Genomic DNA, 18,077 nt, shown 5'->3' with positions numbered 1-18,077 from the left:
AGACATAGAGCGTACCTTGAGCGATGGTCGGGGCGTGGAGGACTTGCTTATAGTAAGAATAATACAATCCGCACTCCGTCCTGAATGAGATTTCTCTCTCCACCTCCTGAACAATGAAAAGAAAAACAGATTGTTACCTATAAACTGTACGCCGGCTATACCAACACATGTACTTCATGGGGTCATTTACACTTGCTTCCACTGTTACACACATTAACCGCTTCAGCCCTGGAAGATTTTACCCCCCTTCCTGGCCAGAGCACTTTTTGCACTGCATCACTTTAACTGACAATTGCGCAGTCGTGCGACGTGGCGCCCAAACAAAACTGACGTCCTTTTTTTCCCACAAATAGATCTTTCTTTTGGGGGTATTTGATCACCTCTGCGGTTTTTATTTTTTGTGTTATAAACAAAAAAAAAAGGGAAAGTTTTGAAAAAAATGCATTTTTTTTTTGCTTTTTTGCTATACTAAATATCCCCCAAAAATATATAAAAAAAAAGATTTTTTTTCCTCGGTTTAGGCCGATACGTATTCTTCTACATATTTTTGGTAAAAAAACAAAAACAACATTAAGCGTATATTGATTGGTTTGCGCAAAATTTATAGCGTCTATGGTCAGCAAGTGGTTAAATCGCCTACCGCTAAAACATTTTTATTGGGTTTTTGATGTTTCTTTGATGTTTTTTTTTTTAAGCTTGGCTAATGCCCTGTGTGTGTTGATTTTCTATTTGTTTTAAAGGGGGCCCAGAAGAACCCCAGCTCAGTAGTACCCTCAGTCAGAAGACCCCTAGCTTTGCTGATCCCCCACTTAGTAGTAACCCTCAGCTCTGCTGATCCCCTACTTAGTAGTAACCCCCAGCTCTGCTAATCCCCCATTTAGTAGTAACCCCCAGCTCTGCTAATCCACCACTTAGTAGTAACCCCCAGCTCTGCTAATCCCCCACTTAGTAGTAACCCCCAGCTCTGCTAATCCCCCACTTAGTAGTAACCCCCAGCTCTGCTGATCCCCTACTTAGTAGTAACCCCCAGCTCTGCTAATCCCCCACTTAGTAGTAACAGCCAGCTCTGCTAATCCCCCATTTAGTAGTAACCCCCAGCTCTGCTAATCCCCCACTTAGTAGTAACCCCCAGCTCTGCTGATCCTCTGCCCAGTAGTAAGCCTCGGCTTTGCTAATCCCCCAGTTAGTAGTAACACCCAGCTCTGTTTATACTCTGATTTGCTAATCCACTTCTATCTTTAGTCCCCATTCACCCCCCACTATATTGCTCCCCTGCTGCATGTGACATCTACTAGTTTCTCCTGCTGCGGTCCCCACAGGTCAGCTAATCACTTTAAATCAGCTAAATGTATTTCAGATTGATCAAATGAAAAAGGTGTGCAAAGTTTTTTTCAGTTTGTTTTCTTTATAAAGCAGCCACAGAGTAGAAAAGCCTTTCCCCTGCCAGCAGGCTGTAGAGAAGGATCATTGTTCTCTGTGTGGCATCAGCAATATTTGCTGGTCCTATGAGGCTTATAGCTCCTCATTCATAAGGTGTAGGAAAAACTGTAGGTTGCATCCTTGCAATATAAGAAAGCAGCAGTCTATGGGGTTACCACTAGATAGCGCCATTTCCTCAGCAATTACAATTACAGCACAAGCTGTGTGATGCTCTCACATGGCACTTATACAGTTTTTTCCATATCGGCTTTACCTGTAAAATAATATGAGAGTAATGCCCTGTACACACAGTCGGACATTCCGACCACAAAATCTGATGGATTTTGTCAGAAACTGGTGTTGCGTACACACGGACAAAGTTGTCGGAAAATCCGATCGTTCGGAATGAGGCGGTGTTCGTTGTGTACGACGGGACTACATAGAGGCTAGTAGCCAATAGCTTTGGTCTCGTAATTTGATCTGAGCATCCGGGCACTTTGTCCGTCGGAATTCTCTGCAAACGATCGGAAAAAGTCTGATCGGATTTTTTTGATGGAAAATTTTAGATCCTGCTCTCAATTTTTTTTTGTCAGAATTTCCAACGGAAAAAGTCCGATAGAGTCCACACACGATCGGATTTTTACGACAATATAATCCGTTCGGACTTTTTCCGTCTGAATTTCTGACCGTGTGTACAGGGCATAAGTCTGTTAACTTGCTGCACATTTGCTTGCGCTTGCAGAGCACTTGAAGCACAAGTTCTAGTTGACATTTTTCCAATTTGTAGCACATTTGCATGGCGAGTCTCTAGCAAGAGCAAAGTTGCAGTGGTGAGTCTACAGCAAGAGCTCTGCAGTGATGGCGACTGCACAACATAACTGAACCAGAACTTGCAACAGACTTGTGAAGCCTGACAAGTCTATCAGTAACTTAGCAAGTCATTCTCAAACTTGCAGCACAATTGCTTGCTATTTGGGGTGGGTGTTGCCTAGGGTGGTCTGTATGTAAATGCAGCCTGCCTGGGAACGCCCAGTCCTCCAGGCTGGCATCCGCCCATCAAGGCATTTTGCTATTTACATAACTCCTCCCAAGGGCGGTCTTTATGTAAATGCAGCCTGTCTGGGAACGGCCACTCCTTCACGCTGGCATCCGCCCATCAAGGCATTTTGCTATTTGCATAGCTCCTCCCAGGGGGCGGTCTGCATGTAAATACAGCCTGTCTGGGAATGCCCACTCCTCCAGGCTGGCATCCGCCCATCAAGGGATTTTGCTATTTGCATAACTCCTCCCAAGGGGCGGTCTTTATGTAAATGCAGCCTGTCTGGGAATGGCCACTCCTTCAGGCTGGCATCCGCTCATCAAGGTATTTTGCTATTTGCATAACTCCTCCCAAGGGCGGTCTGCATGTAAATGCAGCCTGCCTGGGAACGTCCACTTCTCAATGTTGGCATCTGCCCATCAAGGTATTTTTCTATTTGCATAACTCCTCCCAAGGGGCGGTCTGCATGTAAATGCAGCCTGCCTGGGAACGTCCACTTCTCAATGTTGGCATCTGCCCATCAAGGTATTTTTCTATTTGCATAACTCCTCCCAAGGGGCGGTCTGCATGTAAATGCAGCCTGCCTGGGAACGCCCACTTCTCCATGCTGGCATCCGCCCATCAAGACATTTTGCTATTTGCATAACTCCTCCCAAGTGCCAGCCCACTGCTTACATAAGGACTGAGGGCTCTGAAGAGGAGTACTGAGGCTGGGTCAGGAGGCTACGTACAGCTTCCTCCCACCAGCAATGATCTGCATTGCATAGAGAAGCACACAGACCCAGTGATGACATTGCTGGGTCTAAATAAAAAATAAAATAAAAAAAGTATGGAATGAAAGCAGAAAGATTTTATTTAAGAAAAAAAAAATATCATTAACATGCTAATAAGGAGGAGTGAAGTAAAAGCAGATGAAATAGATTTAATTCCAAACCTATGAGCTCTGCATTACATCTACAATCAATGAAAGAACATTCACCTGGAAGAGGTACGAGGTTATTAATAAAGCACAGCATGATATGTCTGCAGGGCACATTCATCGGAGTGCCGGGAAAGCTGTCCACAAAATGATGTGTAGAGAACGTGTATCAGGCCCGGAGTCAGGGGCCTTGTCAGCACAAATGGCAATTCCCATTTCTATTAAGTGACGAGTGCTCTATACACCTTAAAGCGGAGCTCCACCCAAAAGTGGAACTTTCACTCATCGGAACCCTCCCCTCCTCCGGCGCCCCAATTGGCACCTTTCAGGGGGGAGGGGGGTACAGATACCTGTATAATACAGGTATCTGCACCCACTTCCAGGCATAGATTTCCGCAGAATCTGCGGGTATTTACGCCACTTCCTGCGGGGCCCCCCGCTGTCTGCTGGGAAATACATGGATCCCAGAGACAGCAGGGACCGTCCTAATTGTGCAGCATGACTCGCGCATGCGCAGTAGGGAACCAGAAAGTGAAGCCGCAAGACTTCACTTCCTGATTCCCATACCCAAGATGGCATGCACCCAAGAGCCGAGCGACAGATCAGCTTCGGGTGCCGACACCGCGGGCACGCTGGACGGGTAACTGTCCATATTTTAAAAGTCAGCAGCTGCAGGATTTGTAGCTGCTGACTTTAAAAAAAAAAAAAAACGGCAGAACTCCCGCTTTAAAGAAGAACTCTGGACGGATATAGAAAACCCTCTTTGGGTCATTTAGGTATTCCTTCAAAAGTCATAAAATCATCTTCAATTTCAGCCAAAGGAATGTCCTAAAATGTGACCAAACACCAATCTGAAAACTGAAATCAGGCTTGTAGTGGGAGGGTCTGCTTAGTAAGTGGAGTTCGCCAGAAGCTGTAGAAACTCTCAAGGAGTAAGGATGCATTGCGCTGAATGGCTTAGTACACATGAGCACTTATAGTGGGGGAAATAATTATTTGATCCCCTGCAGATTGTGTAAGTTTTCCCACTTACAAAGAAATGAAGGGTCTATCATTTGTATCATAGGTGTCAGAGATGACAGAGACAGAAAAAACACACAATACAAATGTTATAAATTGAGTTGCAGTTCAGTGAGTAAAATAAGTATTTGATCCCCAAGCAAAACATGACTTAGTAGTAGGTGGAGAAACCCTTGTTGGGAGCACAGAGGTCAGACGTTTCTTGTAGGTGGTGACCAGGCTTGCACACATCACAGGAGGCATTTTTGTCCACTTTTCTTTACAGATCTTCTCTAAATCCTTGCAGTTTCTTGGCTGTCTCTTGGCAACTCGAAGTTTCAGATCCCTCCATAAATTTTCTATATGATTAAGGTCTGGAGACTGGCTGGGCCCTCCGTGACCTTAATGTGCTTCTTCTTGAGCCACTCCCTTGTGGCCTTGGCAGTATGTTTTGGGTCATTGTCATGCTGGAAGACCCATCCGTGACCCATCTTCAGTATTCTGGCTGAGGGAAGAAGGTTCTCATCCAAGAATTTACAACACACTGCCCCGTCCATTGGCCCCTTAATGCTGCAAAGTTGGCCTGGACCTTTAGCAGAGAAACAGCCCCAAAGCGTAATGCTTGACTGTAGGGATGGTGTTGTTAGGGTCATAGTCAGCATTTTTCTTCCTCCAAACACGGCGAGTCCTCCTCCTCAGGAAGGCACATGTGACCGCTTCTCCAGACAACAGCCATGGATGGACTTCCTTCCCGGATGTTTTCATCTACCTATATTTGACATGCCTGTTATCAATATACTCTTGTGGGTGTGTAGCACTTTCTGCTCATTAAAACTCTTCGCTATGCTGCTTTTTAGAGTGGCGCCTTTGTGCTCTCTCCCCCAGCTATTCCAAGAGTTACTTCTCATCTTCACTGGGCTGCCTTCAAGGTGCTACATTATAGACTATATGAACTTATCATAGTCACTCAATTACATTTTTAAATCTTTCTGTTTAAAGTTCCCCTTATGTTTCAAGTATTCATCAGTTTGGTGGTTCCACACGGAGGCGGGTGCAAGAGCCAACTTTTTCTCTTTGAGATTCTCCCCCCTGAGCTGTGGATCTCTGCAGCTCCTCCACAGTTACCATGGGCCTCTTGGCTGCTCCTCTGATGAATGCTCTCCTTGCCCGGCCGGTCAGTTTAGGTGGACGGCCATGTCTTGGTAGGTTTGCAGTTGTGCCATACTCTTTGCATTTTCCGATGATGGATTGAACAGAGCTCTGTGAGATGTTCAAAGCTTGGGAGATTTTTTTATAACCGAATCCTGTTTTATACTTCTCCACAACTTTATCCCTGTCCTGTCTGGTGTGTTCCTTGGCCTTCGTGATGCTGTTTGTTCACTAAGGTTCTCTAACAAACCTCTGAGGGCTTCACAGAAGAGCTGTATTTATACGGAGATTAAATTACACACAGGTGGACTCTATTTACTAATTAGGTGACCTCTGAAGGCAATTGGTTCCTCTAGATTTTAGTTAGGGGTATCAGAGTAATGGGGGCTGAATACAAATGCCCCCCCACACTTTTCACATATTTATTTGTAAAAAATGTTAGAAACTATTTATCATTTTCCTTCCACTTCACAATTATGTGCCACTTTGTGTTGGCCTATCACATAAAATACATTTAAGTTTTTGGATGTAACCTGACAAAATGTGGAAAATGTCGAGGGGTATGAATACTTTTTCAAGGCATTGTATGTAGTATGCTAGCAGGGGACGGGCTTTTCTACTCAGGATGTGGCGGCTTTCTAAGGCAAACAAACTAAAAGACTTTACACACCTTTTGGTTTGATGCAGCAGGAAGCTTATTTAACCACTTAAGGACCAGCCTTGTTTTGGAAATTAGGTGTTTACATGTTTAAAAACAGTTTTTTTTTTTGCTAGAAAATTACTTAGAACCCCCAAACATTATATATTGTTTTTTTTTTTTTTAACACCCTAGAAAATAAAATGGCGGTCATTACAATACTTTTTTTCACACTGTATTTCTGCAGCGGTCTTACAAGTGCACTTTTTTGGAAAAAATTTATTTTTTTTAATAAAAAAAATAAGACAGCAGTAAAGTTAGTCCAATTTTTTTTCATATTGTGAAAGATAATGTTACACCGAGTAAATTGATACCCAACATGTCACGCATCAAAATTGATACCCAACATTTCACGCTTCAAAATTGATACCCAACATGTTACGCTTCAAAATTGATACCCAACATGTTACGCTTCAAAATTGATACCCAACATGTCACACTTCAAAATTGATACCCAACATGTTACGCTTCAAAATTGATACCCAACATGTCACGCTTCAAAATTGATACCCAACATGTTACGCTTCAAAATTGATACCCAACATGTTACGCTTCAAAATTGATACCCAACATGTCACGCTTCAAAATTGATACCCAACATGTCACGCTTCAAAATTGATACCCAACATGTTACGCTTCAAAATTGATACCCAACATGTCACGCTTCAAAATTGATACCCAACATGTCACGCTTCAAAATTGATACCCAACATGTCACGCTTCAAAATTGATACCCAACATGTCACGCTTCAAAACTGATACCCAACGGTGGTCTCGGCATGCAGCGGTGAGGACGCACTGTCCCTGAGCTCCGGCGCTGACCCCGGTATTTTAGCACTTATTCGTCGCATTAACTACTCCACACGCCCGGGAACGATGGGTAGGAGAACCGGCAAGTCCCTGCCGAAGAAGAAGTGCGCACCCGAAGGATCGATCAAACGGTTCCTGGCGGAGCCTGATGAGGTGGGGGACATGGATGGCCTAGGCCGCTCTCCGCTTACCACGAGCGCGGCCGCAGGCCCCCGCCCCAGGCCTGAACGCAGATCGCAATCCCCGGCCTCGTCGGCAGGTTCTGACGGGGAAGAGAGTGAGCCAAGACGATCGGAAGTGGCAGCGCTGGTGAGCGGACTTCCTACTAAGTCTGAACTGGCATCGATGCTCTTGGGGCTCGAGAAATCCATCAAGAGAGAAGTGTCCGCTGTCCGTTCGGATCTCGCGCAAGTTTTTGACCGAGTAGAGGAGACTGAGCAGAGGCTGGACAGGCATGCTACCGCCATTAGGTCTCTGCAAGCAACTACCCGCTCTCTCGCTATCGCTCATCGGTCTGCCCTCTATAAGATCGAGAACCAGGAGAACCGTAATAGACGGAACAACATCCGTATCTGTGGGCTCCCGGAGGCGACCGGGGACGAGGACCTCCTCCCAACGGTAAGAGGCATTTTTAACGGCCTCTTGGGGAATGCGGCTGACCATCCTTTGAAAATTGACCGAGTTCACAGGGCCCTCCGCCCTCGTAACCTGGCGGCGGAGACTCCGCGTGATATGATCTGCAGAGTGCACTATTTTGAAGAGAAGGAACGCATCATGCAAAAACTCAAGGGGACCCCAGTCCTGGACTTTGATGGGGCGTCACTCTCTTTTTTTCCTGATTTGGCCAGGGAGACTCTGGAGAGACGCAGGGCCCTGCGTCCCCTAACTGAGAAACTGCGCTTGTCCTCCATCAACTACCGGTGGAGTTTCCCTGCCGCCCTGATCGCACACAGAGATGGGAAGACGGCGGTTCTGCGGTTCCCAGAAGATCTGGAAAAATTCTGCATGGATGTGAGCATATCCCCGCCGGATTTACCGGGTTGGCAGGAAGGCATTCCACCCCTACCGAATAATCCTGAGGAGCCATGGCAGAGAGTGTCCCGCAAGCAACGCGTCCCCTCTTTTAGCCCGGCTAATATGCATGCATAGAAGGCACGTCTGATGGCGCTCTTCTGTCCAGTATTCCGCTCTGTTGGCGCGGCTTCCCTGGTCCCGCAAGTATAACAAGTTGTTTATGTTACCTTTCATTTTTATTTATGTCTTGGTGTTTAACGCCATACTCTCTCAGCGGCCTACGGGGTGCCTAATTTAATGGGAGCGAAGTGTTGGAGTGCCTACGGGTGGTCCTGCACCGGGGACACTTGGGACATGCCTCTGACTGTCTCTACCTCATGACACTTGGATCCCCTATTGTGAACGTTGGTGGCTGGTGTTCTCGGTTCTTGTGTTTCTCTAAGTGTACATGAACTCTGTGCTATTTCTTTCATTTATGTGTTATTATATACTTTGTAATTTGGGGTTGGAGCCGGAGCTGCGGCCTGCGACTTCTGTTTTAGACGGTTGCGGGTTGCTGCTGCCTGGCCACATGTGTTTTCCCTCAGGGGGGCGTCGGGCGGGTCTTGGCCCCCGGGCTCCGGCCGTTTCGATGGCTGGGGCTCCGGGGGAGGGGCCCCGGTCGATTGCTCCTTTACTGCACTGCGATCTGCTGTGTGCGCATGCCGCGGTAGACCCAATTGGGTCTGGGTTGTGTGTTCTGCAGGGGTTGCAGGTCATAACCTGTACTACTTACCTTCTCACTACTCTCCTTCTCTTTCCTCTCCTTTTCACACTCTTTCTTTCATCCCCCTGCCCTTTATTTCCCCTGCCTCTGGTCCTATTTCCTGGTAACGGGCTGTATTTGGAGTTCTCTGACGGATCCCCATGGCCGCGGTGGAATTGTTATCATTAAACGTGAGGGGCCTCCATGCCCCTGGTAAACGTCATAGCCTATACCGGGAACTGGGTCGCCTGCGGGGGGACATTGTCTTCTTGCAGGAGACCCATCTTACCCACACCACCTCGGTGAAATTATTCTCCCCGCAATACCCAACCTGGTATTATAGTCTCTCTGATGTGCATAAGGCAAAGGGTGTGGCCATTGGGTTCTGTAGAGGTACCACTTTTAATATGGTAGAGATGTTGAGTGACCCTCACGGACGCTTTCTGTTCCTCAGGGGCTGCCTGGGCGGGATGCCATGCACGTTGGCGACCCTCTATGCTCCTAATCGAGATCAAGCCACTTTTATTGCCACTACGCTTGGGAAATTGAGGGACTTTGCTGGTGGATGTGTTGTCCTGGCTGGAGACTTTAATGTCCCCTTGGAACCAGTGTTTGATACGTCCATGGGCAGGTCTTCGGTTCCTCGTAAGGGTCTTGCATACATTCGTAAACGCTTGTGTGACGCCCAGTTAATGGACGTATGGAGGATAATGCATCCGCGAGCAAGGGACTATACGTATTACTCGAGCGCCCACCAATCCTATTCCAGGATTGATTTTTTTTTTTCTTGATCACCACCACCTTTCCCTATTAACAAATTCAGAAATTGCTTCATCAACCATATCTGATCATGCCCCCATTTTGCTTACCATTAATATCTCTTCGTTGCCCCGAAAACCAGCCAATTGGAAATTGAATGGGAACCTTATTAGTGAGGAGGCAGACAAAATACACATGCAAGAGGAACTAAATCAGTATTTCAAAGATAATACCCACCCAGAAATTTCCCCAGGAGTACTGTGGGAAGCCCATAAGGCCCATATGAGAGGTAAATTCATGGAGTTGGGCTCCAGAAGGAAAAAGGAATTTGCGCAGCAACAATCGAAACTATTGTTAGAAATTAGCGCCCTTGAGTCACAACACAAGGTCAGTCTCGCTCAAGCCACACTGCATAACCTAACAGTGAAGAGGGAGGAGTTGAAGGCCATGTACCATGAGCAATGGAAACGGGAAGCCCGTAGGGTGTCACAAAAATTCCATGAATGGGGTAATAAACCAGGGAGGCTTTTGGCCCGTTCCCTACAACAGGCAAAAACCAGGGCTTTCATTGATAAAATGAAGACAGCTTCTGACGCTCTCACGCATGAGACCACAACTATAGCCAAGGAATTTCATGCATTTTACCAACGCCTATACCATGTCCCTCACGCTGTGCCGGACTTGGTGGTTAGGAGAGCTCTGATCCAAGAATATCTACAGCAGGCCAACTTGCCCAAACTGAACTCAGAGGCCCTCGCTTCATTGGACGGAGAGTTTTCTGTCCAGGAGTTCAACGTGGCACTGAAGGCTATGGCGAGCGGCAAGGCCCCTGGACCGGATGGCTTTACGGCCTTTTACTATAAGACCTTTGCAGAGACCCTGCTGCCGCGCCTCACCTCTTATGCTAACACGATCTCACAGGGGGGGACAGTCCGTCCGGAGACGCTACATGCACATATCTCGGTGATTCCTAAGTCAGGGAAGGACCCTAGTTTATGCGGGAGTTATCGACCTATATCTCTCTTGAATCTAGACGCTAAACTGTATGCCAAAGTTATAGCGAACAGGCTTCTACCCCTACTTCCACGCTGGGTTTCCAGTGATCAGACTGGGTTTATCCCGGGTAGGGAGGCACGTGACAATGCCCTCCGCACCCTGTCCCTGATGGTTTTTGTTAGGGGGTCCGCCCAGCCCACCCTGTTACTTTTTACAGACGCGGAAAAGGCGTTTGACAGGGTGGACTGGGAGTATCTCATGGCAACCCTGTCTCACCTGGGAATTAGCCAAACCTTTCTATCTCACATTTCAGCACTATACCATTCCCCTACAGCTCAAATTCGTGTTAATGGTACCCTAAGTGAATCATTTACACTCTATAATGGTACACGTCAGGGCTGCCCCCTCTCACCGATTTTATTCGCTCTATCCCTGGAACCCTTCCTCTCTACAATTAGACACAATCCAAACATCCATGGGATCACTGTTGGTGATCGAGAACATAAATACGCTGCTTATGCGGATGATATTCTGTTCTACATACAACAACCCCTGATTTCCCTTCCCAATCTGATGTCTGCCTTCTCACAATTCGGTCTCATATCTAAATTTTAAAATTAACATGTCCAAATCGGAGATTCTTAACGTCTCTATCCCCGGGGAAACTGTGGTTCGGCTTAGAGATTCCTTCCCTTTTAGCTGGCAAAAACACAAAATGAAATATTTAGGCATCTACCTCACACCTAAACCCCAGACTCTATTTCGCGTTAACTATATACCCCTTCTTAATGCAATTCGAATGGACTTACAAAGATGGTCCCAAGTCGCACATTCGTGGTTAGGGAAAATTAGTGTGATTAAAATGAATATCCTACCCCGGATTCTGTTTTTATTCCAGATGATTCCAGTGGGTATTCCAGCTAGTTTTTTCACGCTCATAGATTCACTGATCTGCAGATATATTTGGAACAGAAAGCGTCCGAGACTGTCCCGAGCCCTTCTAGCCAGACCTAAACGGCTGGGGGGCCTGGCTTTACCTAACGTGAAACTTTACTTTTTAGCCGTTGTTTTCAACAGGATATCAGACTGGAAATATCACAAACATTCTAAACTATGGGTTGCCCTTGAATTGGCGCAGAGTGGCACGGACCTCTACACCCAAGTATGGATTCCCAGGAAACATAGGTCTTTAGCACCTAGCTCCTCTCCTCTCACCTACTCTACTCTACAGATCTGGGACTCGATATGTAAACAGCATAAGTGGTTATATCACTCTCCCATTATGCCTCTGATGGGTCATAATTACTTCCCACCAGGAAACATTGACCCCAGAATTCATTCCTGGAACCTGGGTAATACACCCCTGCTACACCACGTCGCCAACCAGGATGGCATTGTGCCTCTATCTCAACTAATTCCTCCCTCACGGGCAACGCCCATGGATCACTGGACCTACCGTCAACTGGCTGCCTTTGTACACTCCCTGCCGAAACCATTGCGCTCACTGGCTGATTTAACATCGATTGAATCGGCTTTCACGGAGGACCAGCCGGTGGAGAGGCCTTTATCCTTTTTTTACCACGCTTTACAGCTTTTGTTGATTAAGGGCTTCCCCTCCTTTTTGTCTAATTGGGAGAAAGACCTGCGCAGCGAGGTTTCGGAGGCACAAAAATCTACTATATTATCGATGGCTCATCTAACATCTACGGCCTCCCAAACGGCAGAAGTGAACTATAAATTGTTAACGAGATGGCACTATACCCCAGCTGTCCTACATAAGTTGTTCCCTCAGACATCGTCTCTTTGTTGGAGAGGCTGTGGGGAACGTGCCACACATGCCCATATCTGGTGGTTCTGCCCACTCATACGGCCATACTGGCTAACTATTCTACATTGGATGAAAGTCATTTTGGGTTATGAGTTACCCAATGACCCATGGGTCATACTTTTTCATGGCACAGGCTCCCCAGCAGGATCCTATAGAAAATCTTTGACTCCACATTTGCTTGATGCTGCAAAGGCACTTTTTCCACGTAGGTGGAAGCAACCCACGGCTCCCTCTTTACGTCAGTGGTTGATGGAGGTAGATCGCATATATTATTTGGAGGATCTTACCTACTCCCTACAGAATAAATCGGACCTGGGGAAAAAGATTTGGTCCTGCTGGTTAGCCTTCAAATGTACAAAGGGGTATACGGACATTATGTCACAAGATGGATAAGTTATTGTACTATCAGGTGTCCCGTCTTTCTGGCGGGGATAGGGCCGAGGCAGACCCTAAGGGCCGGTTCACACAGCGAGGCGAGGCGACACGGCTCGCCTCGCCTCGCTCCCGCAAGTCGCCCCCATTCAGTACTATGGAACCGTTCTGAGAGGAGCGACTCGAGTCGCTCCGACTCAGAAAAAAGGTTCCTGTACTACTTCGGGGCGACTTCGGGGGCGACTTGCATTGACTTCTATACAGAAGCCCTCTGCAAGTCGCCGCTGAGCTCCCCGCAAGTCGCGGCGAGGTAAGTCGGAGACGCCTCGCCGCGGCTCGCTGTGTGAACCGGCCCTTACTCTCTCTTCCCCTTCCTCCCCTACCCTTTCTGGTTCTTGACCTTCTTCTCTCTATCTTTCCTCTCCACTCTTTTTCTCCCCCCGCTTCCTTTTTATTAGCTGGGTACAATGTTATTTGATTGACGCACCAAGGGACTTTGCAGTCATGCAGTCGCAGTCCCAATTATTGGTTGGTAACTGCTCTTCTTGTTAAGTTGGTGGGCTTAGAACATAAACGGATATTTACTTTCGAGTTGCTAGCACCTCGGTGTACTATGCCTTGCACTATAACATCTGAAGCCCCTGTCTTACTTTGCACTGTATATTGTATGTGCCAAGCTTCCTGTTATTGTTTCTTTGTTTTCTTCTTTTTCAATAAACATAAATTAAACAAAAAAAAAGCTGATACCCAACATGTCACGCTTCAAAATTGCGTCCGCTCGTGGAATGGCATCAAACTTTTACCCTCAAAAATCTCCATAGGCGACGTTTAAAAAAATTCTACTAGTTGCATGTTTTGCGTCACAGATGGGTAGAATTATTGCTCTCGTTCTACCGATCGCGGCGATACCTCACGTATGGTTTGACCACCGTTTTCATATGCGGGCGCTACTAATGTATGCGTTCGCTTCTGCTCGCGAGTTTGTCGGGATGAAATAAAACATTTTTTTTTTCTTATTTATTTTATTAATTTTTTTACTGTTTTAAAAAAAAAAACAATTGTGTCACTTTTATTCCTATTACAAGGAATGTAAACATCCCTTGTAATAGAAAAAAAGCACGACAGGACCTCTTAAATGTGAGATCTGAGGGTCAAAAAGACCTCACATCTCATATTTGGACTAAAATGCAAAAAAATAAAAAATAAACAATAAAATAAATTGTCATTTTAAAAAATGGCATTAAAAAAAAATGTTCCTTTAAGATCTATGGGTGGAAGTGACATTTTGGCGTCGCTTTCCACCCTGCTACGGTATGGAGACGGGTGGGGGCCATTTTAGCCTCACTCGTCTCCATACCAAGGACGTGAAAGGACCCGATCGCTTCTGCCGCTACCGACGACTACGGTAAGCGGCGGGAGGGGGGTGGCACCTCTCCCGCCACTGATAACGGTGATCACGTGGCGAATCCGCCGCGGAGACCACCATTATCGTAAAGAGGACCGGCTCCTAAAAAGATGGATATCTCGGTTGTGGCAGCATCTGCTGCCGTTACCGAGATATCTGTCTTCAAACTGCCGACGTATATATATATATATACAGGAGACGGTCTGCAAGTGGTTAGCCACTTGCCGCCTGCCATATAGCAAAATGACAGCGGCAAAGTGGTTGCGATATCCTGACCGGACGTCATATGACGTTCTCAGGATATCAATCTGCTGCGCCCCCCCCTCAGGGGCGTGCATCGCGGAGATCGTTGTTGCAGTGTGTCAGTCTGAAAAAAGAAAACTAATGCAGCAGCCACATCTAATTGGGTTTAATACTGCTTTAAATGTATGGGTTTAGTTCAACTTTAATTGATTCAAAGTAGGGATGATGGGTCCAGAACTACACAAGAGTTCTGCATCCATTGGCTGGGTATGTGTGACCGTCCCACATGACAGCGATCGACCAATCCGTTGTGTACACGTACCTTAATATTGGAGAACCACAGATCGTTCTCATGGAGGGTGGCCACATAATATGCAGCAAGTAGTCCCAGGAACAAAGCCAGCATCCCGCCAATGAAGTAACTGAGTAGATTCCATGTCCCCCCTCCTGAAAACAAGAAGGAGAAGTGATCAGATCCCACCTTCCATCAACATTACATTATTCTCACCAATATATCTCATCTCGTTCTCTACAAGCCAAAACCACGTCTCATTTATGCACTTTTTTTACCTATTCAAATCTCCTGTTGCTTATGATTGGTTTGTTTTTTCATTTTTTTGCAATCTTTTTGCAGCCACAAGAGCTTAACCACTTGACCTCTGGAAGGTTTACCCCCCCCCTTCATGACCAGGCCATTTTTGCTATTCAGCACTGCGCTACTTTAAAGGAGTTGTAAAGGCAGAAGGTTTTTTTTTATCTTAATGCATTCTATGCATTAAGATTAAAAAAAAACTTCTGTGTGTAGCAGCATCCCCAGCAGTACTTACCCAAGCCCCCTCTTTCTCCAGCGCTGTCCACTGATTGAGGTCAGGATTCTGTGCAGGCCAGTCAAGTTCCTCCACCCCAAACTCGCTCCTCCACGTCTTTATGAACCTTGCTTTGTGCACTGGCACGCAGACATGTTGGAACAGGAAGGGGCCCATCCCCAAACTGTTCCCACAAAGTTGGGAGCATGAAATTGTCCAAAATGTTTTGTTATGCTGACGCCTTAAAAGCGGAGGTCCACCCTAAAGTGGACCTTCCGCTCATCGGAACCCTCCCCCCCTCCGGCGCCACAATTGGCACCTTTCAGGGGGGAGGGGGTGCAGGTACCTGTACAGTACAGGTATTCTGCACCCACTTCCGGGATAGCTCTCTGCGGAAAGGGGCGTAGATTACGCCCCTTTCCGAAAGTCCCCCGCTGCCTGCTGGGAAACACACAGATCCCAGAGGCAGCGGGTCCATCCTTATTGCGCAGCGCGACTCGCGCATGCGCAGTAGGGAACCGGGAAATGAAGCCGAAAGGCTCCACTTCCTGATTCCCATACCCAAGATGGCGGCGGCAGCACCCGAGAGACGATCGAGAGATTGGCTTCGGGTGCCGACATCGCGGGCGCGCTGGGTGGGTAAGTGTCCTTATTTTAAAAGTCAGCAGCTGCAGTATTTGTACCTGCTGGCTTTTAAAAAAAAAAAAAATGGCGGACTCCCGCTTTAAGAGTTCCTTTCACTGTAACTAAGGAGTCAAGCCCAACCTCTGAAAAACAACCTCACATAATAATCCCCCCTCCACCAAATGATTTGGATCAGTGCACAAAGCAAGATCCATAAAGACATGGATGAGTGAGTTTGGGGTGAAAAACAACCCCACACCACAATCCACAAAATGATGAGAGGTGGCCCAATACTTTTGGCAATATAGTGTGAATGAGTGAGTTTGGGGTGGAGCAACTTGACTGGCCTGCACCGAGTCCTGACCTCAACCCGATAGAACACCTTTGGGATGAATTAGAGCGGAGACTGCGGGCCAGGCCTTCTCATCCAACATCAGCGTCTGACCTCACAAATGCGCTTCTGGAAGAATGGTCAAACATTCCCATAGACACCCTCCTAAACCTTGTGGACGGCCTTCCCAGAAGAGTTGAAGCTGTTATAGCTGCAAAGGGTGAGCCAACTCAATATTGAACCCTACAGACTAAGACTGGGAGGGCATTAACCACTTCTATATCGGGCCTATTCTCCCACTCCTCTCCTACATGTAAAAAACCTTCTTTTTTTTTTTTTGATAGAAAATTACTCAGAACCCCCAAACATTATATATATTTTTTTAGCAAACACCCTAGGGAATAAAATGGCGGTCATTGCAACTTTTTATCTTGCACGGTATTTGCACAACAATTTTTCAAGCGTGTTTTTTGATTTAAAAAAAAAATAAAAATAAAGTAAAGTTAGCCCAATTTTTTTATATAATGTGAAAGATGATGTTACGTCGAGTAAATGGATACCAAACATGTCAGGCTTTAAAATTGCGCACGCTCGTGAAATGACACCAAACTTCAGTACTTAAAATTCTCCATAGGCGACACATTACATTTTTTTTTTGTTACAGGTTACACGTTTAGAAGTAGAGAGGAGGTCTAGTGCTAGAATTGTTGCTTGTGCTCTAACACACGCGGCGATACCTCACATGTGTAGTTTGAATGGTGTTTACATATGTTGGCGGGACTAACGTGTGCGTTCGCTGCTGAGTGCGAGCTACCAGGGACAGGGGTGCTTTAAATTATTATTTAAATTTTTTTTTTTTTTACTTAATTTTTTTTATTTTTACTTTCTTTTACAACATTTTTTTTCCCATCACTTTTATTCCTATTACAAGGAATGCAAACATCCCTTGTAATAGGAATCATTCATGACAGGTCCTCTTTATGGAGAGATGTGAGGTCAATAAGACCCCCCATCTCTCCTCCAGGCTGGAAAGCATGAGATCGAAAACAACAAAAAAAAATCCACAATCTCATGCTTACCAGCCACGATCGCAGCTTTGTTTACAACCGCGGCCCGGACGTGACGTCGTAACGTTGCGCCCGGCCCTCGACGGTCATAGAGATGACCGGTGACCATCTGGTCATAGGTCATCTCTATGCTCATCATCTGCCGGCGGCCGATTCTTTCTCCGGGTCCCCAATGGCACGGGCGAGCCCGGAGAAGAACCAGATGGTGGTGGTGATGGTGGGGGGGGGGGGGGGGGGATGTCCCCTCTCGTCGCCTGTTAGAAAGATCAAGCGGCGGAACTGCTGATATAATCATTCTTAGCCCTTGTACACACGGTCGGAGAATCCGTCGGAATGTGTCCTATCGGACCGTGTTCTCGGATAATCCGACTGTGTGTGGTATGCATCGGACTGATTCCGTCGGAATATCCGTTGGACCCAATTTTCCAATATGTTGGAAATATTTTCCCACCAACTGGTTCGATTGGACATACTCCGATCATGTGTAGAGAATTTTGATCGGACCAAGTGCCACGCATGCTCAGATCAAATTCCTAGACCAAAGCTATTGGCTACTAGCCTGAACGTAGTCCCATCGTAACGAAATTACGTCATCACGTTCTAAATGATCGGATTTTCCGACAACTTGGGCTGACTGTGTGTATGCAACAGTTTTGGACACAATCCGTCGGACACAATCCGTAGGACAAAATCCGACGGATTTGGTTGGCAGAATGTCTGACCATGTGTACAGGGGCTTATGGTGCACAGAATCGCCAGCTGAAAACAAGGATATCTGAATGATGCCTGTAGCTGCATCCATCAGTCAGATATTCCCACTGAGAGTCCAGGATGTCATATGACGTCCTTGGGCAG

At 46.5% G+C, this 18,077-nt stretch overlaps 1 protein-coding gene across 1 annotated transcript in view; it reads right to left on the bottom strand.

Annotated features, from left to right (window-relative positions):
• Nucleotides 1-18,077, bottom strand: part of DPY19L3 (dpy-19 like C-mannosyltransferase 3) — an 87,497-nt gene that overhangs the window by 62,993 nt on the left and 6,427 nt on the right. Inside the window, exons 3-4 of the mRNA XM_077451602.1 lie at nt 14,717-14,841; nt 16-106 (exon numbers count right to left, since the gene is read on the bottom strand). Coding sequence (XP_077307728.1) covers nt 16-106; nt 14,717-14,841 — 216 coding nt within the window. The remainder of the gene's footprint in view (nt 1-15; nt 107-14,716; nt 14,842-18,077) is intronic.

Source organism: Lithobates pipiens, unplaced genomic scaffold (genome assembly GCF_037356315.1).
Source record: "Lithobates pipiens isolate NorthernLeopardFrog02 unplaced genomic scaffold, aLitPip1_a1.2 Scaffold_10, whole genome shotgun sequence".
NCBI classification, from domain to species: domain Eukaryota; kingdom Metazoa; phylum Chordata; class Amphibia; order Anura; family Ranidae; genus Lithobates; species Lithobates pipiens.
This window is presented reverse-complemented; position numbering and strand designations above follow the sequence as displayed.